Source organism: Pinus tabuliformis, chromosome J (genome assembly GCF_031772625.1).
Source record: "Pinus tabuliformis cultivar Carrire ecotype Pingquan chromosome J, CPIR1, whole genome shotgun sequence".
NCBI classification, from domain to species: Eukaryota; Viridiplantae; Streptophyta; class Pinopsida; order Pinales; family Pinaceae; genus Pinus; species Pinus tabuliformis.
Genome location: NC_142295.1, coordinates 872,550,361 through 872,575,696, shown reverse-complemented (window position 1 = coordinate 872,575,696; position 25,336 = coordinate 872,550,361). Strand labels below are relative to the sequence as shown.

The following is a 25,336-nucleotide window of genomic DNA, read 5'->3' as shown; positions in this document are numbered from 1 at the left end:
GAAGACCCATGAGCTTACTTGTGTTCCCTCACACCCATTGGGAGCACCACAAATTTATTACTTGGAGAACAAAGGACTACCCCTTGTCCACTACTTTTGGGAGTCCTATTCATCATTGTGGCACTTATGGACTTCATCGGGCTTCTTACAAGGCCCAACGACATGTATTGTTGATCATTCGACCTCTTGAGAGGCTTATTCTTTTGTTTATAAGCTACTTTGGTGGGCTTGTCACCAAGAGTTAGTTATTTTACACATTATTTTTGTTTTAGGGGCTAATGTAGGCCCAAGTAGCTAAATCGAACTCATTAGAAGTGTATAAATAGAAGTGATGAGGATTCATTTGATCATCATCACTTGGTTTGGACTTGTATCTCTTTAGAGATTTTCGCTATTCCTTCTTGGTGGACGAAATTTGGAACATGGATGAATTTTGATGTATGGATTGTCTTTTCTTACCTTGGAGCTTCTTTATTGGCAAGTTTATTGGTGGTTGGATATATTCTCTTACATGTAAGTACAAATTCAATGCTATCTATTCTTTTACTTTGTCACATACATTGATAATGAGATTTTCTCTCTACTAGGGCTAGTTGTTGCATGCATTTACTGCGAAATTGTGGAATTATGTTTCTATATAGCATATCTCTATGTATGGGCCATGTATGTTGAACGAATTCTCCTAGGGATAATTCTATGGTTGAATTTATCTTGATAAGCCACTTCACTTTTGCAAAACGAAGTATAAAGGCTTTTAAGGTCACTCTCCTTTGCCCTAATGACAAGCGAAGTTGTCTTAGAGCCTCCTTGATCTAGAAACGAAGTCTATCTTCATATTCTTCTTGACTCCAATCTCCCCATAAGGTGCTCACTTAAAGAAACATTTTTCTTCACCTCTCCTTCTTTATTCTAGTTCTAGCCACATTAGGGCTCTTAGGGCATCATTTTCCCGACAAACCATCTATAGAAAAACTTCAATCTCTTGGCTTCACCTACGTTGGTGTCTCCCCTAGGCCTTCCAATTTGAGGAAATTCCGATGGTGGGGTTGTGAGATATCCCAAGCCCTAGCCTCAAGATTGGTTTTTGCCCTAAGTTTCCCTAGGCTAGTTCCTCATAGGGATCATTTTGCACCTTCAACTGAAAATCAATTCTTTGATCCCCTTCTCCTCCTTGTTTAGGTCAAGTCTATCATTGGTTGCTAAACTCCTTCCTCTTGACCTAACCTGGGTCCACTTAGTCTTGTGTGGTCCCATACCTTTGAAAAGTCAACTCTTCAAAAACCACTTGGGAAACCAAGTTCAACAAGGATTTCAGGGTTTTGGAAGCCCCTTTACAATTGACAACTCCTTAAACCAAGCCCTTAACTCCTCATCCCCTTTTCCTAGAAAAACTGTGTACCTTGCTTAAGAAGCAAGCAAGTCCCATTCTTGAGTCTCCCCTTGGAAGGGGTTCCCGAGATCACTTCACATCCATCTTAATTGATCTATCCTTCATAAGTGATTCTCTATATATCAGGTCTCCTCACATCTGTGAAAGTTCGTAAAGTGTAGGAAGCTTTAGCCGTGGTGATAGTGGGCTTTAGCTTCATCATTGCTCTTGACCTAGCAAGTGCCCCTCTAGGACCCCCTGCTAGTTTGAGTGGTAACAATGATGACAGTGATATGTGACAGGGATAACAACGATATGTGGTAGTGCTCTTATGTCAATAATGTATGCTATGCTCTTATGTATGTTGTGCTCTGTGTATGCAGTGCTTTTATGTCTGACAGTGTCATTGATATGTCACAGTGATCTATGTCCTTAATATGGTAGTGACTTTTGGTGTATGGTAGTGACCCACTAATGTATGGCAATGTATGTTTGATGTATTGTTGTGTCTCTATGAGATAGTGATATATGATAGTGATATGACAGTGATGCATGGCTTGTCTCTATGACTGTGACTTGGCAAAGATCTATGTTATCTACAGTGATTTGGAGGCAGCCCTTTTAGAGCCTAGAGGTTTTGAGAATGTCTGTTTGATTGGCTTATGAAGATCATGTATGATCTCAGGTTGGCCTTATGAGGCCTAATGTGTTTGATGAGGAAAGACTTATGTCTCATGATATTTGTACATTGTCTCAATTGAACATTTGATGAATATCTAAGAAGAATAATTTGGTTGGGTTTTTCCCCTTGTGGAGTTTTTCCCTGGTCTCTGACCTAAATCCTAGTGTCTCTATTATGTATGATTTTCTTCTATCATTCCTTATTGTTCTATTGCATTTTTGATGTTATTGTTCTCTCTACATAATTGCTAATGACATGATGTTATGAGGTGAATGTAATATGAAAATGTTGAAAAATAATAAAATTGTTTATTATTTACAACAGAGAACAATCTAGCCCTAAAAATTAACATGTATTACCCCTTAAGGATGAGTCATTTTATTGTTCATCGAGGTTGGGACATGCAAGGGTTTTTGTTATGATGTAATGGAGCAACATGTGCTCAAGCACTGGGTGATGGCCATCAGGAGTGAGGTAGATCTCATGCTAGGCTTTTTCCCACGTGCTAATGTATATGTCCCGACCATCTTTTGCATTTTGATATTCTTTTTATTTTATTTTGTTGCCATGATATGCTCTTTTCTTTTCTTTTAGCTGCATCAACCTCCCAGGGCAAAGTTTCAGGCTCTACTCAGGCTTATGAATGTATGGGTGCCAAATCCCAAAGAACCAATAGTCAATTGAACCCAAAGAATGGAGGTGGAATACAGTTTTATAATGTAAGATGGAAAGTGGTAAGTATGGAATAGGGATAAATGGAACTACACTATCTCATTCAGGGCTTCCCAAGTAGTGCCCCTCCTATACTGATTGGGCCATTAGGGTAGGTCCCTCTAGACTAGGATCGAAGATTAACCCCCCCATTTAAGGTGAGGGAACAAAATCACGGTCAAAACCCATCCTTCTTCCAATTCACCGCATAATCCATATCAAATGTTCAAATACGAACAAGCATAAGCACCCAATTGAAAAATGATTTAAGTACCTTTTGATCAGAAGCCCACCTTTGTTCATGCACTCTTGCAAGATGGGTGAGAAGCATATGACTGATGCAGGTGGCAAAGATAAAATGGCACATCATCAGCTAGTGGTGGCTGTCAGGGGCCACGTGGCTGGCTGAATGGATGTAGAGAGTAGGAGAAACGTTTTCTTCTATACGGTTACGAATTTTGGTGGGTAACAGTCCCTAAATGAGCTCCTCCTTTCCTTTTATTGAGATGGCTATCTGAATACCATCGGTCATCCAAATAACATGGGTCATTTTCTTCTTTCAATAAAGTGACTTATTATTTTTCCTTAGTCACTTTTCAATTAACTAACTCCTTGATATTTCATCATTACTTTTTAATTTGTAGCCTATGGGAAAGGGTAGGCTACGGAGTTAGTCTCTGTTTCCAATGCTCAGAAAAAGGGACATTACAATCAACCACATCAACATCATGGAGAATCACCATATTTTTCCATCCAAGGACTATCCTCAAGCAAAAAATAAGTGTGTATCTGTAGTCCCTCAGCATCCATGTCAATATGAGGGGTAACAGTGTGCTTGGAAGTGGAAGCCAAAATCCCCAACAAATTTGGATTCAACCAGATAACCATCTTTTTTGTGGCCATTATCCCTTGCATTAGTAGACACAGTTAGTTTTTCATTAGAATCCATCCTCTGAGGTTTTAGCAACATCTTACTAGTTGATTCTTGCATTTAATTAGTTGTACGTTCACTTAGTGAAATGCATAACAGAATGAGTGAAATGCAATCGTTACAGCATTTAGATCGGAGAAACTTACAAGTAGTAAATGGAAGCCTTCTGCCTTACCAATGGTTACGAACAATAGAATTTGTTTATTTTTTCAGAGTTGATAAAGGATGAAGGATGAGGAAAACCTTTTTCTAACATGCGATATGTATTTAACTTGTAGTGCTGGAATTACTTTGAATTTATTATAAATGCTTAATTTTGATGTTAGGTATATGACGGACGCTACATAAGAGTCTAACCGGACTTATAGGGGTAACTAATAGCATGTTATATTGTAGAATGGAAAGCAGCTCTATGATGTAATGGTTGAACGGGCTGGACCATCGAAAAATAGTAGTCCAAAATAATTTGCCTCGTATGCTTGTGAGTGCATCTATCCTCTCTTCAGATCTCGTGGTTCTACAGAAAAAGGGGAATTGTATGTCCATTTAATTAAAAGTTGCAGCTGAGTTATTATGTTTGATGTAACTTCATTCTTTTGACATAGGGAACTTGTCAAGGAGGCTTTTACATTCTTATTAGGGAAACTCATATTAAGTAGCAGGAAGTCACGAAGTCTTGATACAAACAGGTGTATGCTCTAAATACCATGGGAGCAAATTAGGCAGGTCTTCACATGCAGACAAATGAATTGTTGATACCTGGAACTTGGAAAGCAACAGAAGGTTTCAAAGTACTTTAACTAATGTTACAATTTACAATGAAGATTATACAATGATAGAATTGCCCTAGAATGCAGATTGAGCTTTAAGCTCATATCTGGGTCTAGCTATCTCGTTCTGCATATTGCATGTCAATATCTATAGAGAATACAGTAATATATTATTTAAGATGGCCGGTCATTAATTTTCATGGTGATTATTTTATTTGTACTGATGATTATTTTATTCTTTTGTCATTTCTGAACGTGTTCTGTTGCTTTCAACCAAAATGGATGACAGCTTATCCTCTATTAGTATCTTTGAATCTGAATAGAAAGTCTCATAAGCTCTTCATGTTAATAGGCTTATGATGAGTAAAATAAGTATTTTCCTTCGTTTTCTGTCATAATAAATGAAACCAAGAGAACTTTGATGATGTGCTACAAAACTGTTTTCTGCCTGGAATATAGTTTCGTCGAAAAAAAGTGCTTTATATAAATATAAAGTCTACGGCTAAAATGGCCACCATATTCAACCATAATAGCAAGACTTGTCTGTGTAGGCCTTTTTGTATGGAGATTTGGCACCAGTACAGATTTTGGCAAATTTTTCATACAGTATGGATATGGTTCAATCAACCTATTTTTTTTTTTTTTTTTGTCTCGACTCTTTAGATACGAGGGAAGTTACAAGCATCAAAAAATAGCTCACAAACCTCACAAATATTAAAAATAAACTTATAAATATAAACTACTTTGCAAAACTTCGAGGGAATGAATTAGTTTTTCTGGTTTATTGTGCATTTCTCAGGCTGATTTTTTTCTAAATCATGGAACAAAATGCATAGTGGGGTATCTATGAAATGAATACATCTGTATTGATAATTATCATTATCTATTTTTTCCACACCAAATCTTATTCAAATCCATATTCATATTCCTATCTCGCTACTGTTTTCATGCATACCTTGTAGTGAAGATTAAAAGAAACAAGGACAATCATAGTATATCAAGTACTTACATCGGCGTGCTAACGAGTAATAGTTAGACCTTGATCGACCTTTTCGTTAATAAAGTTACATAATCAAATATTCATATTTTATCCATTGGAAATTTATATATTGGCTTTTGCTGATGTGGACCCTAATAAAATGGTGGAAGTTCAGCACCAAGTGATATAACTGTGAGGGAGAATTCCATCCATCATTCTGGAGACACGAGAGGGGTCTATGCATAGTTGGTATATCCTTTTAGCTCCAGGAAAATTATTTGTAAAGAGCTTTGCCGTTTCCTTATAATGTGGTAACCATTTATTTGAAGTTAAAATTTTACTAATCTAAAGCAAAGCACTAGATGTTTAAACGCCACGGGCTAATGAACTTAGATTTATGGGAGCACATGGGAGCACAAATGAGCAAGAGACAAAACAGGATGAAGAATCTCACTTCCATCCTTGTTATACTTGCGGCAGATATATTGTAATTGGTTTAGAGTCAATTTAGTTGAATTTCAATTAGTTGAATTAAATCAGTTTATTATAGTTTTGTAATAGTTTTGAAACATATATATATTGAATTGAATATCTAATAATTATAAAAGGTATATTTTCATTTTCTGAAAAATTTATTACCGTTTTTTGATTGGTTAAAAAGATTGTCATACTATTTTTATGTGGTTTGCAAATTATTTGTCAGAAATAAAAATACACTAAAATTTTAAAAATAATAATAAAAATTCAAAAAACTAACCATGGCCACATATATATTATGTGGTTTTGATTAAATTTATATGGATGATCTTGTTTAAATTTTTTTTTTATTGTCTTTGAGTAACTCAATTAGTGATCAAAATAATTGAAATTTATGAAAGCCAAGAGATCCAAAGTTCAAATATCTTTGTTTAGGACTCATTTTATGGAGAAGAGAATATGCCTTAAACCCCAGAAATTTACTAATAATTAAGTGTTAAGCAAACTGTTCTGTTCCTTTGAAATCAAGAAAGAAATCTAATTAAAATCCATACAGATAATCTATTAAATATGTTTTAACCTGTCACAGAGAGAGCTGCATTTGTGATGTATACGGCTTTATTAAAATGTTTCAGTACTGTTTTTAATGGCAGACAATAGAAAAAGCCGTAGTCTAACGATTATTCTTTTTTGCCCTGAAAGTCATGGAAATTCCGGTTATATTTTGAAAAAATCCAGCGGGAATTTTGTAAATCAAAGTCAAAGTTGTCAAACTTCATAATTTTAGGTGCCTTAGAAGTTTTTTATGGTGCTGAATCCATTTCCACCATCAAAAACATGATTCAAACACTGCCTCTAAAAGAGTTTTTGAAATATTTTTGCCCGGATTCTGGCACTTTTGGTCGTCTGGGCAATTCCTCTGCCTCCGTAGACAGCTCCATAAAAAAAACTTTACTGAATGCTCTAGTACTATATGCTTATACTACTCTATATGCCCGTACTCCAACTATTGCACTCCAGCCTCCCAGTAACATAATGTACAAAATGTACAAAAGAAAAAAAAAGATGGAGTCGTCTACGGAGGTGGAGGAATTGCTCGGACGGTCAAAAGTAGCCGGAATCCAGGCAAAAATAATTCAAATTTTTTTGTAGAGGTAGTGTTTAAATCATGTTTTTGATGTTGGAAATGAATTCAACACCATCAAAAAAATTTAAAACACTTAAAATCTTGAAATTTAACAATTTTAATTTAAGATTTATAAAAACCCTACCAAATTTTTTCAAAATATAATCAAAATTTCCATAAATTTCAAAGCAAAAAAACAATCTCATTAGACTACCGCAAAAAAAAATAAGTAACTATATCATGACGTCTGCTATGTCGATTTAAAATTGATTCTTTTCATTTTGTTTACTTTTATGATCTGAAAAAAGCCATGTGACCAGAAGTAGGCTCATTGAAATGTTCCTCTGTAATGTCCCATCGCCAGCAATGTGAACCTTATCATCCGACCCGTTATTTCTTAATTTTAATTGTTTGTAGGTTTGTGTTTTTTAATTGGATTTCCGCGATACATTGTTTTAATTTTTAATTTTTTATTTTTTTCACTCAAATTTATTTAGAATATGGTAAACAATTGTTGGAACCATATAGTGAATTTTGTATATAATCTAAATGTCTAAAAATAATTCAAATGTTAAATCTAATTTTAATTAAAAAAAATTACATAACATAAAAACAATTTGCAAAAATGGTTTCCTTTAAACTCCAAAACATATCTGATTAAATAACTACTTTTTAACATTACCTTTTTTTAATCCTTACTTTTTATAATTATTGTATTTTTTTCCTTTAAAACATATTAGATAAATAAATTTAGATTCCATTTTTTTTTTAATCAGTGTATACACAAAATAATATATATATCAGTCTAGATCCATTTTAAGTTTAGATCCATTTTAACTCTAGATCTATCAAGCGCAGAGAGGCATCAAATCTCTCAAGGTGCAAACTCTTTTTTTCACTGCAAAACTTCAAGGAAGGTTTGCAACTCAACAAATTTGATCCCTCTCGACACTTGATAGATATCAGTTAAGATGGATCTAGGCTGGTTTCAGTCGTGTGCGGCTAAAGAAAATCTAACGAACATATGATAATTTTATCAACCAGCATAGATCTATCTTAAATACGAATCCAATTTCTTCACGTGTAATTTTTTTATGAGCCTACATTATTTAAATGTTTTGTATAGTTATATATATTTTTTATTTTTAGATTTTTTATAATTTTTATTTTGGCGGACTTGAGCAAAATTTCAATTCAATTTTGATGACAGACGAACAACGTTACACATCATACATCATACTAGGTTGTAGAATGAGCCTCTCGGCTCAGTGATATGTCCTTTTGGTTGGCACATAAAAACATTTTCTTTCAGATCTCCTTTCAATAAAGTAGTTTTTATATCCATTTGATGGACTTTCCAACTGTTATGAGTTGTCTAAGGCAAAGAGTGTTTGAATGGTATTCCATTTTGTTGTGGGTCAAAGTATAATCATAGTCGACCCCTTCCTTCTGTGCAAAACCTTTTTTCCACAAGCCTGGATTTGTGCTTGTCAAGTGAGCCATCTTCTTTATAATTGTTCTTGAAGGCCCACTTGCAGCCTACTTCTTTGGTACCCAATGGAGGATCAACTAGCTTCTAGGTGTCATTCTTTATCAAAGCATCATATTCTTTCTGCATCGCTTCCATTCATCATGAAAAGAGGCTTCCTTGAAGGAAGTGGTTCAAAATATGTAGAAAAATTTAGTTCACAATTGATCTAGATTGGATCATTATATTGTTTTTCATCTGTCTCTATGCATTAGGAGTGGAAAAAGTGGAGGAATTGACTCACGGGACCATTTTTGCCGGTGGGACCCAATTTGGCAAAACAGGGTCTGAAAACTTTTGGGAGAATTTTGAAGCATCAAACGACATTTTTTGGGGGTAAAATTTTTCTTCCTAAGTGCAACTTCTTTTCATGCTATTCTACATGTTGTAACATGCATTTTTATTGTTTATAATATTCATTTTTCATTCAAAAATCACTTGAAAATACTTCAAAAAGAAGAGATAAAAGCAAGATGAAGAAGTGATAATGGCATAGCGGAATCGCTAAAAGAATTGTAAAAGAATCGGCCCCGGAGTAGCCAAGGTTGCTATACAAATCACTATATAAATGGTTATATGGAGCTAGACCCGATATATATATATATATATATATATATATATATATATATATATATTGAAACAAGAAAGAAACAAAGTAATATATCGGATTCACAAAAGAAACAAGTGTTAAAGGGTTAAAGCCGTACCCAAAATACTATAAGTTGTTTTATAAAGTTCGGCGGGTCCACAATGATATGTATGATTGGTTCTGCTGATAGCGCCGATTGTGATTTGCGATCACGGGCTGGACCCGAAACATATATACACTGTGTTTAAAAGTCCCATCGGGTCCGCCACACCGCAGGGCTATAGAGGTTGGTTCCGCCGATTGCAATTGCGATGGTCAGACCCGAAAGCATATATATCATATTGTATAAGTGCAGCAGGTCCGTCATATCACTTAACACATATATATATATATATATATATATATATATGGTTTCGCCAATTGCGATATGCGATCCGGACCCGATAGTTTACATGTTATGTTTTATAATTACGGTGCGTTCGTCATATCGCAAAATGTTAAGAGTTAGGTCGATATGAGAATGGAAAGCGTCAATTGTGATTGCGATAAAGGTATGCTTCGATAGTTGTGCAGAGCCCACGTTAAAAGCAGAAAAGGCATGTTCATGGTGTATTTCTATTATAAAAGAGATATAATAGAAATAGCGCAAATATGAAGGATTTATGCGTAAGTCCAACATTACGTTGATATAACCATGGAAGGCGTCGATTGTGATATGCGATGGGATTCCGGATCTGATAGAGTTATTAAACTGGATTAGTTCTTTTTTCAGTTCTGCTTTGTGTGCTTTGCATTAATTTTGCTGTGTAAAAGGAAAATCAACGTTAAAGCCAAATCTGAAGAGGAAGGCAGCTGGGCATGTTTTCTTTGTATTTTGGCCAATCAAAATGCCTGATACATGCATAGGTCCAGATTTATGCACGAGTCAAAGTCAAGCATTGTTTATTATGGTTAAAGTGGATTAATCATTATTAAGGCATATATAGAAGAACTCAATGGTCGATTAACAAAGCTAGCCAACAGTGATTCTCATCTTCTAGTTCAGTTATTTCTTATTATTGTATGTTCTTTGAGGTGTCTTTTACTCTCTGTAAAATTCTGTAATAGTTTTTACTTAAGATAGATAGAGAAGCAGTTTAGTAGTTTGACAGTTTCAAAGATCAGCAACTGTTTCACAATGTATAAGAAGAGGAAAATTTACAGAGAAGGGATTGGTGGTTCGAATTTTGGAGAACCCGGTGACTAGGCCACTGTATTCTTGATATCATCGTTGATTAATGAAAGAATCAGAAGTTTCCATGAATTGTTGGGTATAATTTTGTAATCCTCTCTGTTATGTGTCATCTTATGTTTTCTTCTTTTAAGTATAGTAATGAAGCTGCGGGCTTTTATTTTCTTATGTAGATAAAGTTAAAATTCCTTAAAAGAGCGCTCCTATACTTGAAGTTTTCACCTTCCTTTCTAAGTTATAGATAATAGTTTCTGTGAAAAACCAGCATATTATCTTTAACTTCTCCAAGAGTCACAGATAGTAGTTTTTGTGTTAAGCAACATATTGTCTATGATTCAGTTCTCATTTTCATAATTCTTCTAAGTTACAGATAGTAGTTTCTGTGAAAGACCAGCATATTATCTTTAACTTCCTCTTCAAGCTTTCTTCATTCATCATTTGTATCTAGCAACAAATGGCATTCTGAGATGTTCTGGTCATACATGTATTAAGGGTTAAAAACCAAGTCTTCAGGTCCTTCATTTGAGAACACAACATATATCTAAGTGACAAATAAGTGACTGTAAATAATATTTATTGATGTCTTAAGCACAATTTCTCTACATCCAGGAAATTGGTTTCTTAAGGTACAACATTAATTGGTGTCGTTGTCGGGGAGAGAAGACAAGAACAATTTTCCCTGGGTTTTTAAGATTTTCCTCTGGTTGTTCAGTGAGGAGGAAATACTTGGTTGTTTTGAATAAAAGCAATAAAAGGCGACTCCATTGTAACAAAGACCACAGACTGCAAAGCAATAGAATAAGAACACTTTTCTTGAATTCATTAAGTTTGAAGCTGATTCTTGAGAGTGACAAGTTTCAACAGTTGGTTGTACATTCACACCTGTGATTTTCACTTACAACATTGATTGGCGACTCCACTGTACTTTGAAGTTTTCTTTTCTGGGTTTTAATGGCTCTCCCTGCATTCTTAGTCCATAAATTTGATCCATTTGATTTTACTGGGATCACTAGCTATCCTCATGATATGCCTGCATTTTATGTCCGGGATGAGTATCTTCCAAAATTCAGTAGAAAGGAATATGAAGATCCAGCTTAGCATCTCCAAGAGTTTCATGAATGCATGGAGCAGCAGGGCATCATTCATGAAGATGTGAAGATGAAGTTGTTTTTGTTTTCTTTGGACCAAGAAGCTAGGGTTTGGTTCAGGTCTCTGCCTCGTTCAAGCATTTCATCTTTGAAAGATTTCCATTCAGTATTCAATTCTTCTTGTAGAATTTATTATCCACACAAGTTTCTTTTTGAAGGTTGTTGTGAATATTATGATTTTAAAGAAACTTTAAAAGCTCAAGATAATCCTGTTGAGGAAACTAATGATCTTGTTGATAATATATCAAGCATTCAGAGAAGTTATAGCCAAATTAACTATGAGCAAGTCTCTGAAAGTGAGGAACTATCATTTTCTCAAAGTGATGAAGAGAAGTTTATAAAGCATGCCTCTTCAATAATCTCCCAAGCAGAGAATTGGTTGACTATGTCGCAAGTAGATCGAACATCATTTTCTCAAAATGATGTGGAGAAGTTTATAAAACATCTCTCTCCAATAATCTCCCAAGCATAGAATTGGTTGACTTTGCTCCAAGCAAATCAAGAGAGTATTTAGATGGAAGAAAGTTCAAACATGCATCAAAAGTCTTTGCTCAACGGTCGAGAAGAGGAAGAAATGATTGAGTTGCAAATAAATCCCTAGAGTTCCTATTTTGTTAAATTTGATGATCCTCCTATATATAACGAAAATGGTTTAAATGGGGAGCAGGATGAAGCTCTTCAAGTTCATCAGTTGGGTGTTGAACATACAGGAAGAAACCAGCAAGAGGGATATGTTGGACAACAATATATTGAGCCATCTATCATAGCAAAAGAGGCTATCTCATGTAAAAAGGAAGTTGATAAAGAGGTTGTATATCATTGCATTGAAGAACACAATGATGCCCATGAATTAGAGCTTAAAGATGAAAAGTGGAGACATGAAAGTGACACAAATCATTTTCTTAAAGATGTTGCTGATTGTTCTGTTGAACATATTATCCCAACAGAAGGTTTAATTGAGCAGAAACCTTCATACATAGAGAATTTCTTTTTTGGAGCTGATCAGGACTATATTTTTCCTTATACTTTTGAAGATCCTGTGGCAGATTACATGGAGGAAATTATCAGCAGTCTACACATCCTACCTTGTGGATATATTCCTAAATTTTGTTGTGAGCTGCCTTTATGCATAATTTATTTTTTGTTCAGGATGAATTGCATTTTCAAGATTCACTGGCAGAATGGTTCTAGATTAAGCACCCAAATGCTAACCTAGTACCATTGGAAGATTGACTTCACCTGATGGAGATCAATCATGTGCATATGTATGAACTTATACGTAAATAAGCTCAGGGGTTGAGCATTTGGTTTCTAGTTGCAGTTCTTCAGTTTAATCATTAGTTGATGAATAAGGGTGATTTTCCCAGTTGGAAAACGGTTTACAGAGGTTTCAGACTTCAAGAATGTCAGGTTTCAGTGTGTCAAATTTCAGGGTTTTCACAGTTTTGGACTCCATGCCCAACTAAGGCTACTGATCTATGATTCTCAATATTTTGCTATCAAAGTGCAAGCATCTTATCACTGCAGATATCGGCGTGGGATCACTATACAAAATTTTCACACAGTTAAGTTTGGCAAAGCAATATATGACTCCATGCCCAATGGATAAGGCACTAATCTACGGTTCTTAGTGCTTCTGTGACAAAAGCACTATCCCCAAGTGGAGCCAGATGTTGTAACATGCATTTTATTGTTTATAATATTCATTTTTCATTCAAGAATCACTTGAAAATACTTCAAAAAGAAGAGATAAAAGCAAGATGAAGAAGTGATAATGGCATAGCAGAATCACTAAAAGAATTGTAAAAGAATCGGCCCCGGAGTAGCCAAGGTTGCTATACAAATCACTATATAAATGGTTATATGGAGCTAGACCCGATATGTGTGTGTGTGTGTGTGTGTGTGTGTGTGTGCGTGCGTATTGAAATAAGAAAGAAACAAAGTAATATATCGGATTCACAAAAGAAACAAGTGTTAAAGGGTTAAAGCTGGACCCGAAATACTATAAGTTGTGTTTTATAAAGTTCGGCAGGTCCGCAATGATATGTATGATTGGTTCTGCTGATAGCGCCGATTGCGATTTGCGATCGTGGGCCGGACCCGAAACATATATACATTGTGTTTAAAAGTCTCGTCGGGTCCGCCACACCGCAGGGCTATAGAGGTTGGTTCTGCTGATTGCGATTGCGATGGCTGGACCTAAAAGCATATATATCGTATTTTATAAGTGCGGCGAGTCCGTCATATCACATAACATATTAGATATATATATATATATATATATATATATATATATATATATATATATATATATATATATATATATATATATATATATGGTTTCGCTGATTGCGATATGCGATCCAGACCCGATAGTTTACATGTTATGTTTTATAATTACGGTGCATCCGTCATATCGCAAAATGTTAAGGGTTGGGTCGATATAACAATGGAAAGCGTCGATTGTGATTGCGATAAAGGTATGCCTTGATAGTTGTGCAGAGCCCGCGTTAAAAGCGGAAAAGGAATGTTCATGGTGTATTTCTATTATAAAAGAGATATAATAGAAATAGCGCAAATATGAAGGATTTATGCATAAGTCCAACATTACGTTGATATAACAATGGAAAGCGCCGATTGCAATATGCGATGGGATTCCGGATCCGATGGAGTTATTAAACTGGATTAATTCTTTTTTCAATTCTGCTTTTGCGTGCTTTGCATTAATTTTGTTGTGTAAAAGGAAAAATCAGCGTTAAAGCCGAATCTGAAGAGGAAGGCAGTTGGGCATGTTTTCTTTGTATTTTGGCCAATCAAAATGCCCGATACATGCGTAAGTCCAGATTTATGCATAAGTCAAAGTCAAGCACTGTTTATTATGGTTAAAGTGGATTAATCATTATTAAGGCATATATAGAAGAACTCAGTGGCCGATTAACAGAGCAAGCCAACAATTATTCTCATCTTCTAGTTCAATTATTTCTTATTATTGTATGTTCTTTGAGGTGTCTTTTACCCTCTGTAAAATTTTGTAATAGTTTTTACTTAAGATAGTTAGAGAAGCAGTTTAGTAGTTTGACAGTTTCAAAGATCAGCAACTGTTTCACAATGTATAAGAAGAGGAAAATTTACAGAGAAGGGGTTAGTGGTTCAAATTTTGGAGAACCCGGAGACTAGGCCACTGTATTCCTGATATCATCGTTGATGAATTGTTGGGTATAATTTTGTAACCCTCTTTGTTATGTGTCATCTTATGTTTTCTTCTTTCAAGTATACTAATGAAGCTGCAGGTCTTTATTTGCTTATGTAGATAAAGTTAAAATTCCTTAAAAGAGTGCTCCTATACTTTAAGTTTTCACCTTCCTTTCTAAGTTATAGATAATAGTTTTTGTGAAAGACCAGCATATTATCTTTAACTTCTCCAAGAGTCACTGATAGTAGTTTCTGTGTTAAGCATCATATTGTTTATGATTCAATTCTCATTTTCATAATTCTTCTAAGTTACAGATAGTAGTTTTTGTGAAAGACAAACATATTATCTTTAACTTCCTCTTCAAGCTTTCTTCATTCATCATTTTTATCTCGCAACAAATGGCATTTTGAGATGTTCTAGTCATACATGTATTAAGGGTTAAAAACCAAGTCTCCAGGTCCTTCATTCAAGAACACAACATATATCTAAGTGACAAATAAGTGACAGTAAATAATATTTATTAATGTCTTAAGCACAATTTCTCTATAGCCAGGAAATTGGTTTCTTAAGGTACAACACTGCACACAAATATTTTTCCAATAGCACAAGAAGCACGTCAATCGAAGTTTGTATGCAAAAGTTATACCATTCAGAAGTTGACCTTGTTGTTTTCACACAGATAGTTTGGGAGGATGCCGCGTTAGCCCCCATTATTCATGGAAAATGGTTTAGACATGTGTTTGTGATGTAAAGGACTCTAGAAGAGTCTATATTGTAACTCTATTTAAGAGTTGATGTAGTCAAACTTAAACATTAGTAGGCTATCGGTTATGTTATAACAGAGTCACTAGGAGGAAGGGGCATTTCATTCTTTCGAGAGAATTTTGTTCCATAGTAGAGCAAAGATAGCTATGAGATATAGGAGGTAGAGCACAAAGAGAGGATATGTGCACTATAGCAGCCCACGAGCCACAGGCATTACTTCTTTGTACCTGTAGACTTATTTTCCAAATAGAGAAAAGAGAAAAATGACCTCACCTTCCAGCTGGGTTTTCTCCCGAAAGGGTTTCTTGGAGCATATCTTGTGTCTTATGTGTGTGTGAGCTTATTTTGACATTGTCTACTTTTCTTCATAATTTCCATTCACATGCATGCACTATTACAGTTAAATTTACAAATCTAGAGTTTTAATAAAATTATAATAGTGTATAAATTCATAATTTTAATATATTATTGCCAGATCTGTTGTGAAGAACTTTCCAGTGGAATATCCACAATAGTTTACGGATCAACAATCATAAGAAACATCCATATCAATAGATGAATGAGGATCGTCTACATCACCTCCATTTTTCCTAACAAAGCTTCTTGTTCCTGTCTTTCCAACCTCATCAGAATGAACACTTTCAAGTGTCTTTGTCATTCATTTTGGAGAACCTTTCTGAGATGGCCCAAGCTACTCAGGAAATCAAGGTGGGGCTGAATCAAGATTTAGCCTCCCAATTCTGTCAATCACATCGCTCAAAGTGTCACCATGATCAATGGTTGGAGCTTCATGAGATGGGCATATATTCTTTATATACAGAACACATAGAACTACATCATCCCAAAACATCATCTTAACATTCTTGGAAAACATCATTGAACATACCATATTTAAAATTTTCATGTTCATTCTTTCAGCTACTCCATTATGTTGGGGATTATGAGGCATGATTGTTTGATGTTTAATCTCATGTTGGCGAAGATAGTTTTCAAATTCATTTAAAGTATATTCTTTTCCATTATCAGTGCGAATAGAGTCAATATGCGATTGTGCATCATTTTCAATCCATGCATGAAAGTTACTGAATGTTTCAAAAGATTTAGATTTGTTCTTCAATAAATAAATGCAACACATTCTGGTGTAGTCATCATTAAACGTCATCATATATTTATTACCATTTGCAGAAGGAACAAGTATTGGGCCACATAAATCAGAGTGAGAGTTCAAGTTTTATATGTGCTCTGGAATGAGAATCATGAAATGATTGTTTATTGTGTTTTCCTAAGATACAAGCATCACATTGCTTAATTTTCCTAGGAATTATAGGGAAACCAATAACACCATTTTTCTCCAACAAACGAAGGTTGTCATATTTCATATGTCCAAATATAGCATGTCATAAAAGACATGATGAAAATGTACCTTCATGATAGTGAGAATTGTATGAAAAGTTATGTGCACAAGCAGAGGTTCCTTGCAACTTCAAAATTCTTTCTTCTTCTATCCCAGTCATGACAAGTGAGTCATGATCTGATGCTTTTTTTACCTCAACCTTTCCATCAAATATGTGAATGGATTTTCCTTGTTGGTGGATGTGGACCAAAAACACCAAGTTTCTCCTCAACTCTAGGATGTATAGAAAATCATGTAGAAGAAAGTTTGGAAGCCTAGGCAGTTTGAGCCTGATGGTGCCAAGTCCAGATGGCTTGAGATTTGATTTATCCGTAAAGTAGACAACTCCATTAACATTTTCAATGAATTCTTCAAAGAAATCTCTTCTGAAATTCATGTGGCAAGTTGCTCCTGAATCAAGCAACCAATAATTTTTCCATGAAGAAAGTGAAGCATTGAATAAGTCTTCAGTTACTCCAATGTTGCAATGTGCCACAGCATAATGAGCGGACTTGGGTGCTTTTCCCTTCCATTTATCAGGTGTTTGACCTTTTTCTTCATTTCTTGCCTACTCAATTATGTCCCAAGGAAACTTACATGTGGAAGCATCATGTCCATATTTGTTACACCATATGCAATGAATATTAGACCTTTCTCCTTGGAAATGTCTACCCCCTGCCTCAAAAATTCTTCCTTCCTCTTCCTCTTCAATCACCTCTTCCTCTAGAATAATCATGTGCATGATTCTTCTCTTTATTTGCAAGGCACACAACTTCTTCAAAGATTAAGGAGTTATTTTTTTTCCAAAGGCCTTCTCTCTTTCAACAAACTTCTTCTCAAGGGAGTTAAAGGAAATCTCCTTAAGTTTTCCACTTGCTTGCAATGACTCAAGATAATGTGAATAAGTGGGATATAGTGCCTTAACATAAGTAGTGAGAGGAACATTTATTTCAACACCAATGGATTTTATGTCATACATAATGAATCTTATTTCTGATGCTAAGGCAAGAAGGTCATCATTTTCCAACTCAAGATCGAACATCTTGATCATCAATTGAACAACTTCAAGCTTTGAGTCTAAGCCATGAAATTCCTTCAACTTCTTTAGGGCTTCAAAATCATTTTAAAATGGTAAAATACAGTGACTCACCTCTTCATTTATTGATGTTGTAATCAAGGAATAAAACTTATTGCTCTTGTTTTCCCAAATGGCAAGCTCCTTTTCTGAACTGGTTTTTTCAGGTGCATTGTCTCCTTCTCCTTCACAAATTCCTTTCCACAACTCATTAAAAATCAATGTGTGTTTTATCTTCCTGGACCACTCATGATAACTCTCTTTTCCAGTGAGAAATATTCCCACTATGGAGATGAGTGAATGCATTCTTGTAAAACTTATAAGCTAGACTCTAATAAACTAAATCATTATACCAGTAATTTTGGGAAAAAATATCTTTAAAAAATTACCAAAACTCAACTACACATATGTATATCAACTTCAACTATACATAATTTACTAACCATTATATAATTTAATGGTTACCCAAACTAAAACTCATATTGAAACTTTTTGTGTCATATATCATAATACTCCACATAACATATCATAATACACCCCTCGCAACACTTAAAAAAGGGAAATCTATGTATCTCATACCATAAGAACTCAATGCATTTCATATCCCATCATCACATACCATCTATACACACCATATATATTCATATGCCATGATACCATATACCATACTCGCTTCATATAACATTAAACGTAGATAATTCATATGGGTATTCAAGATACCATACACACTTCACATTATTCAATATGCATATCTGGAATATGATACATAGCAGGTTCCAATGCATAGTTGTCATACCAATAAAGAAGTTCATGGCGTTCAACAACAGTGCTAGAACAGTCTTCAATATAGAAATAATGACACCAATATAGTGTATATCAAGAACGATCTTCAATGCACAATTCCAACAATCAACACAACACGACCTTCAACTCACGTTCCAGCCTTCAACGCACCATTTCAGCCTCTCCACACATCACACAAGACTTCAATCAAAGGTGAAGAAGCATCACATCATGTTAAAGCATCAAATAATTTTGACCATTGTTCAACCAAATGCAACACCAAGAGTTTAATTCAGCATGCAAGAATGAGACAGTGCGCACAGGGGTTTGAGATTCAAAAGGAATTTGAAACTAAATTTAAGTGAACATAGGAAAGAGTAGAGTTTTAATGGAAGGAAACTAACATGAGTTACAATGTATAAAACTAATTTTGGGGGTTGGCTCTCAGATACCATGTCAGGACAAGAGTAACTTCACGAATGAATTGCATTTTTCATTAAGAGAGGACATGAATATATACAAGCAAACGGAAACTATTGGGATTCATCTCCCAATTTCTCTTCATCTTCCGATTTCCTTTATTTTGTTATTTACAATATTTACATGGATTTTCCTAATCCCAAAGATTTGGTGTCAACAAGACGATGAGAGATTGTCATTTCTCATAAATGGGAAAACCTTGAAATGTACTACAAAGTTATAACATAACACTATCAGGAGTGCATTTCTAACTATAACATAGTTTTCATTTTTTCTTGTGTGATTTAATTTTATTGATGTGTTGTTATACTTTAGTTACTGATGTATTTTGATTTTCTAATTAGATGGTATTTCATTCCTAGATTAGTTGTTGTTTCATTTTAGTTTTACTTTTATATTAATAAGGTATAGGACTTCGGTCCAATTCTCTATAGGGTATTGATGTTTTATTTTCGAGCTCTTAGGTGACAAGTGAATATTATCCTCTAGAGAAGAATATTGTCCCGCATTTGGAGCCAATTTTTACCCCTCTTGTTATAAAGGGAACATACATTTTTTCAGTGTAGCATTCGCCACCTTTATAAGCCCAAGGTCATAATTCAAAAGCCATGTAAAAATGATGTGAGGCTCTGTATTTGAAATCCTAAACCAGGAAATTATGGGATCCCTTTGGATGGCGACCATGACTAGGATTTTTTTGTCCATGTCGATTATGTAGATCAGGAATCTACCATAGTAAGCAGCACTATTCATGAACTTCTAGCTAACGACTTTGAGATTAAAATTTATTATTGGCTTATTGTTTTTTATAGTTTTTAGAAACCAATCGAGGTCACTTGTCTTTATCTTGATATCATCTTTGGGAGACTAGTCACTTCTAGAGCGGGGGGGTGGGTGGGTGGGTTGTACAACCACAATCCTTGGGATGGTAGGTAAGACTTTTGGGATAAGCTAGCAACTGCTTTAGCCACATTAGTCACATGGAGATCAGTGATCTTGTGGATTATGAGTCGGAAAATCCAATGGCTAATCACATATAGGTTTCCACTCTAGAGTTCAAGGAGAAATTTTTCAGTCTTGGGCAGGCTGATATCATGGGCTCGGGCCCCCTCCCTCATGAGTTATTTGAATCCTCTGCAATGACAGAGGCTCGGGGACCACCTATCGTAACGACAACGTTACATCACACTATTTTGGTCCCTTTTTAGGGGTTTTCTCCCGGAATCGCACTGTCATTATGAGGAAAGGGAGTTATTAATCCCAAGATTCTCATAGGGTTTCTCGACAAGCCCTTAGTCATATATTTTGGAGTCTTTACAACCCTATACTGGTTATGGTTCAATGGGACAAGAACCGCAAGGAATTTTGGTGTCCTCTAGATTCTTGAGAAAAATATTCTTGAAAGGGCCTCTATAATAGAGATTCTTAACCAATTTATCCCACTTCCAAACAGTGCCCTATTTTATTTAACCTGAGGAAGTTATTCAACCAGACACCAACACCTTCATTAATGAAGTTCTAGCAGCAGAAGGGTCTGAAGGGATAAATTTGGTTGGAAGTGACATAAGGACCTCAGGTGAAGAAGGAATTAGAAATGTGGTGAAGGGTTCTCAGGTTTATCTGATAAGCCCCTGAATACCAAGTGAAAAAAGAGTCTTCGTCTAATGAAAAGGTATGCTCGTCTAAAACTCAGTCTAGATCTTGGTGACGACATTCTTATGAAGAATGTGGTAGCTTTGGCCGAATTGACCCTAGTATGTCGGGATCACAAGCGAAAATTTAAAAAAAGCTTGGGCTGAAAAGGAGTTAAGTGTGTATGTTAAAGAGTTTCCACAGATTGAATTTTTGGCAAAGGGTTGGATTCAACTAAACTTCTTGGTTTTTTATGAGGATAAAAGTGTTGCATAAAAGTGTTGATGCCTCAAAAATCGTTGTATCAACATTGGGGGATAACCACCCAGTCCGGACCTTAGTACAGCTCCTTTTCCGTTTGGAATGGTGACTCCGACTGGGGATAATGGGACCAGTTTCCCAGAAATGGATAAACGGGATGAATGAATGATTGGTTGACTAATCTAATGATAGGCGAATAACTTAATCTATCGGCGAAATAAAAGAACTACTACTAATCCCGGGAACTATTGTACTTTTAAAGTGTAGCGCTTGATGATCTATGTTTATAAACAGGCATGTAGATGACTCTATTCAATAAACATGGACTTTTATTCATTCAAGAATTACTCTGCTTAAATCATTAAATAAAGGGATTAGCGCAATATTGCCACACTTTATATATGATCGATACATATATGATCAAAGGAAAGGCATCCCATAAACATCCAATAGTGGAAGGAATAAAGAAATGTTGTTAAAACACATACATATATTCGATAATAGCAAAGGCAATCAGATAACAATTCATATGAAAAGAATGAATTCAGACATAGATAATAGTACCATATGAGCTGCTAGACACTCCCAATATCAATCGCTATTTGAGATTCTTCTTCCAACGCAGAAATACTTTCAAACAAAGATAGTAGTGCACATTTGCATAAAAGCTTCCTTGTCAAAATTAGAATAACTGGTCCAGTTTTATAAAAGAATATGGCTGAAGCACAATAGTGCGACTTCAGTCTTTAAGTCAAGTACAAAACTTTACGACCCTTTCCAAAACAATGAAAGGGTCTATAAATACTTAATTAATCTAATTATCTATGAAACTGAAATCCTACTTAATTGGTATCAATTGATTTTGATCATATTTTCCTCAGCAACCTGGCAGTCGGCGGCATGAATCGTCAAGTAGGCTATTTGCCTTTAAATCTGAGCTGACTTATCGCAAGCATCGGCTCCACTTCAGGCGGTCTGTTGAGGCGAGAGCTAAGCTGGGCGGCATAGGTGGCATCCTGAATATCGGGGATAATATACCCGATTGCATCTGTAAGGCACTTGAGGGCGGCTCTTTGAGTGTGTGGTTTTACCAAGAAGAACCAATAGGTGTCCCATGTTAAACTGTTAATTCCAGCAATTAATCTCCCCTTTTCCTCTAGATCTGGATAACATGATTGCTCCAATGTTTTCATTGCTGTCAATTTTCCTAGCGTGCATTGGGAAATCATATTTGACAAGTAGAGAGTGTTATTAACTAATTCAACCAAATTGTTTGTAGTTGATTTGCACCTTGTAACTGCCCTCTTTGCTTTCATTAACTGGGACTGCCATTCTGTAAACAATATATATTTATGTGACTCTAAAATTCTTGGTAAATTCGTCGCTTGTCCCTGATCAGTATCTTGCCAGTCAAGAAATGCAGCTATCGTTTCTTCAGCTTGATCCAATTCCGTCCTAGCCTTTTCTATTTTCTCACTTATTGCTGCTGTCAATTCACATAGTGGCTCCGCCTGGGCAATTTGTTGACATAGAAGCTTAATTTGGGCTATCAATGCCATATTTATCTGTAGTGCTTCTACTCTGAATTCAGTTATTTGTGGAACGCCCTTTGTCCTCTCAAGCTGTGCTGATAGTTGAGCAATTTGCTCATCTTTTGTTTTCAGCATTTGCTCATTTGCTGCCTTCAGTTGTGCCAAGGCCTCTGACAATTCTTTCTGCTTCTGGATTGCGCTATGGTCAATCCTTTGTTTCTCTGTCTGCAATTGTTGAGTTAGTTGATTGTTTACTTGCTGTTGTGTCAACAATTGCTGTTCTGCCTGCTCCGCTTTCTGCTTTGCTTCAGTTAGCTGTGCCTATAATAAGAAGATTTCCTGGTCTTTTGTTTTCAATAAAAGACTTACCTCTGATGCCTTGTCTATTGTTGCTGCCGAATAGGCTCCAGCATATTGTGACAGTTTTGTCAGGTCATCAGAGGGGTCAAATTCCTCCTTCCAAACCACATTGCCCGTGACCGTCTGTTCTGGGAAAAGGGAAGGTTGATCAGTCCTTCTTCTCTTCCTCTGTCGTTTTACTACAGCTTTATGCCTCGGGCTGTAGAAGACATCCAAGGGAGGAATCTCTTCTACCTGCAAAATGATTTGATCGGAGGGGTCCTTTGGTATTATTTCTACTTCTTTTGAAATGGGTGGGCCGCTGGTTCCACTTAGAACCTGTTGTGAAGTGGTTTCCTGTGTGTCTGCTGCTTTCGAAGTTTCGGTGTCCTTTGAACATTCCAGACTGCTGATAATAGAATCAAATTGCTGCCATTCCTGGAGCAATTTTGGATCAATATGAGTATCCACATTTACTTCAATGTTGGTCTGTTTCTGCTCTTTAGTCTGGGTCTCCTCCCGCACTTTCTCCTGTTCTTTAGTCTGAGTTTCCTCCTGTGGTTTTTCTTGTTCTTTTGTTGTAACTGGAGGTTCCTTTAACTGTTCCCGTTCAGGCTCGCTTGACGATGTTGTTGGGGTTGTTGCTAACAGATCTAGAGGCAGAGTTTGCAACCTCTGTTCTCTAAGTCTGTTGAATTCAACCAACCCTTCATCTTGATATTTCATTCTGGCAAATGCCTTAACCTGCATTATTGACTCAGCTGAGGAGAACAGGTCATCGAACATATCTTCTTTATGATCAAACTTTGCCAATTTGGCCTGTTCAAGTGCGTTATAGGCGACTTTGTTGGGATCAAATTGCCTATTAGGGAGAGTTGCTAGAGTTAATGATTTTATCTTTGTAGCTTCTTTCTCTGCATGTTTGAGATCATGCAAGGTGTAGACACCGCATCTCAAAGGAAAAGAGGGCCAGCCCTGCTTCTTATTTTTCTTGAGAGTCTGTGTAACACTTTCAGCAATGATCTGATAAGCTATTTCCCTCGCCAGCAGTTTATCAGGTATGTACAAAGGAAGGACGTGAGGTTCGGCTTGGCTACCGAAAACTCTTATATAAGTGAACTTTTCCTCCCCGAACCATCTTCCTATTGATGTTAAGTCAATCCCGGCTTGGTAGGAAATCTTGGGAGCAGGTTTATCAAAAATAGAGTAATGAATGGGTAACATAAATCCATTGCAGACTTGGTATAAATGGTGCTTATAAGAGGATTTCCATAATTTCTGATGGTATATGTGAATAGGCATGGGGTCTTGTGGTGTCCACCTCCAGCCGAGCACAGTGAATTCAGAGTTAAAACACACGGTATCTAAAATATAGGCACTATAGTAGAATGGGGGAATTAATCTTTCAGTAACGCGGGTCTTATTTCTAAACTCAAGAACAGCTGTTGCTAGTTTATCTGAGAGTATAGTTGCCCAATCCATTATTTCACTGTTACACGCCGCTTCCATCAAGGGAACCATTTCTATAGTGAAATTAGAAGAGTCGTGCAACCCCCACAATCTACACATCATTATTCCAGCATAACAATAAGGAGAACATAGGGAATCAACCGAGTACTTACCGGAAGATTCATGTTTGTGTTTTGTCGGATTTTGTCTCCAATCCCGAATGGGTTCGGATTCAACTTCATTCTCTTTTTGGAATTTCTCCAAAAACGCCTTGTTGTATTTCTTCTCTGGCTCAGGCAAATGATACATTTGCCTTAAATCATCAGCCTTGAATGACCCGAAAATTCTCCCATCTCTGGTGCAGAAGGTTCTGTCCATGATTGGGATTTCCTCAATTGCCCACCGCACTACATCTGTATATGGGAGAATTTGTTCCCGAGCTGCTATCCGATGAAGGAAGGAGGCAGCTAAGTCCTTTAAAGTACCATCAGATTTCCGAGTTGAATCTGTAGAGACTTGTACTGTTGTCACTTTAGGTTCTTCGACTTCAATCAAATTGTAGGTACTTTGCCAAGTAGTTCTGCCGAGACCAGAACATGTAGTATCAGATATCAATCCTTTCTTTTTATTTGTTGGATCAGTGACGGCTTGTCCTGCGGTTGGCGCAGCGGAAGCGACTGTGGTTTTCTTAGACTTCTTCCCCATTCTGTTTGAGTTTTCTGCTTTGGAAGAATTCTGCATAGGAGTGAAAATAAACGTAACACAGAGAATTGGTAATGAAAACCGAATATGAGAAAGATATATTGGATTTAAGAGATCTGTGGCTAGTGTTTTTTGAATCAGTGATCGGAGAATCCACAGTTTTAACATCTTTGTACCAACGTTTCAAATCC

At 36.0% G+C, this 25,336-nt stretch overlaps 1 protein-coding gene across 3 annotated transcripts in view; it reads left to right on the top strand.

Annotated features, from left to right (window-relative positions):
• LOC149229456 (uncharacterized) overlaps positions 1-4,663 on the top strand; it is a 369,375-nt gene extending 364,712 nt beyond the window's left edge. Inside the window, exons 8-9 of one of the 3 annotated variants that reach the window (XM_089378658.1) lie at positions 4,090-4,174; positions 4,383-4,663. In XM_089378658.1, coding sequence (XP_089234784.1) covers positions 4,090-4,158 — 69 coding nt within the window. In that variant the 3' untranslated portion in view covers positions 4,159-4,174; positions 4,383-4,663. Of the gene's footprint in view, positions 1-4,019; positions 4,175-4,298 lie in introns of those variants that run through there. The other 2 variants (XM_089378657.1, XM_089378659.1) reach the window with 2 other exon arrangements.
• The last annotated feature ends 20,673 nt before the right edge of the window (positions 4,664-25,336 follow it).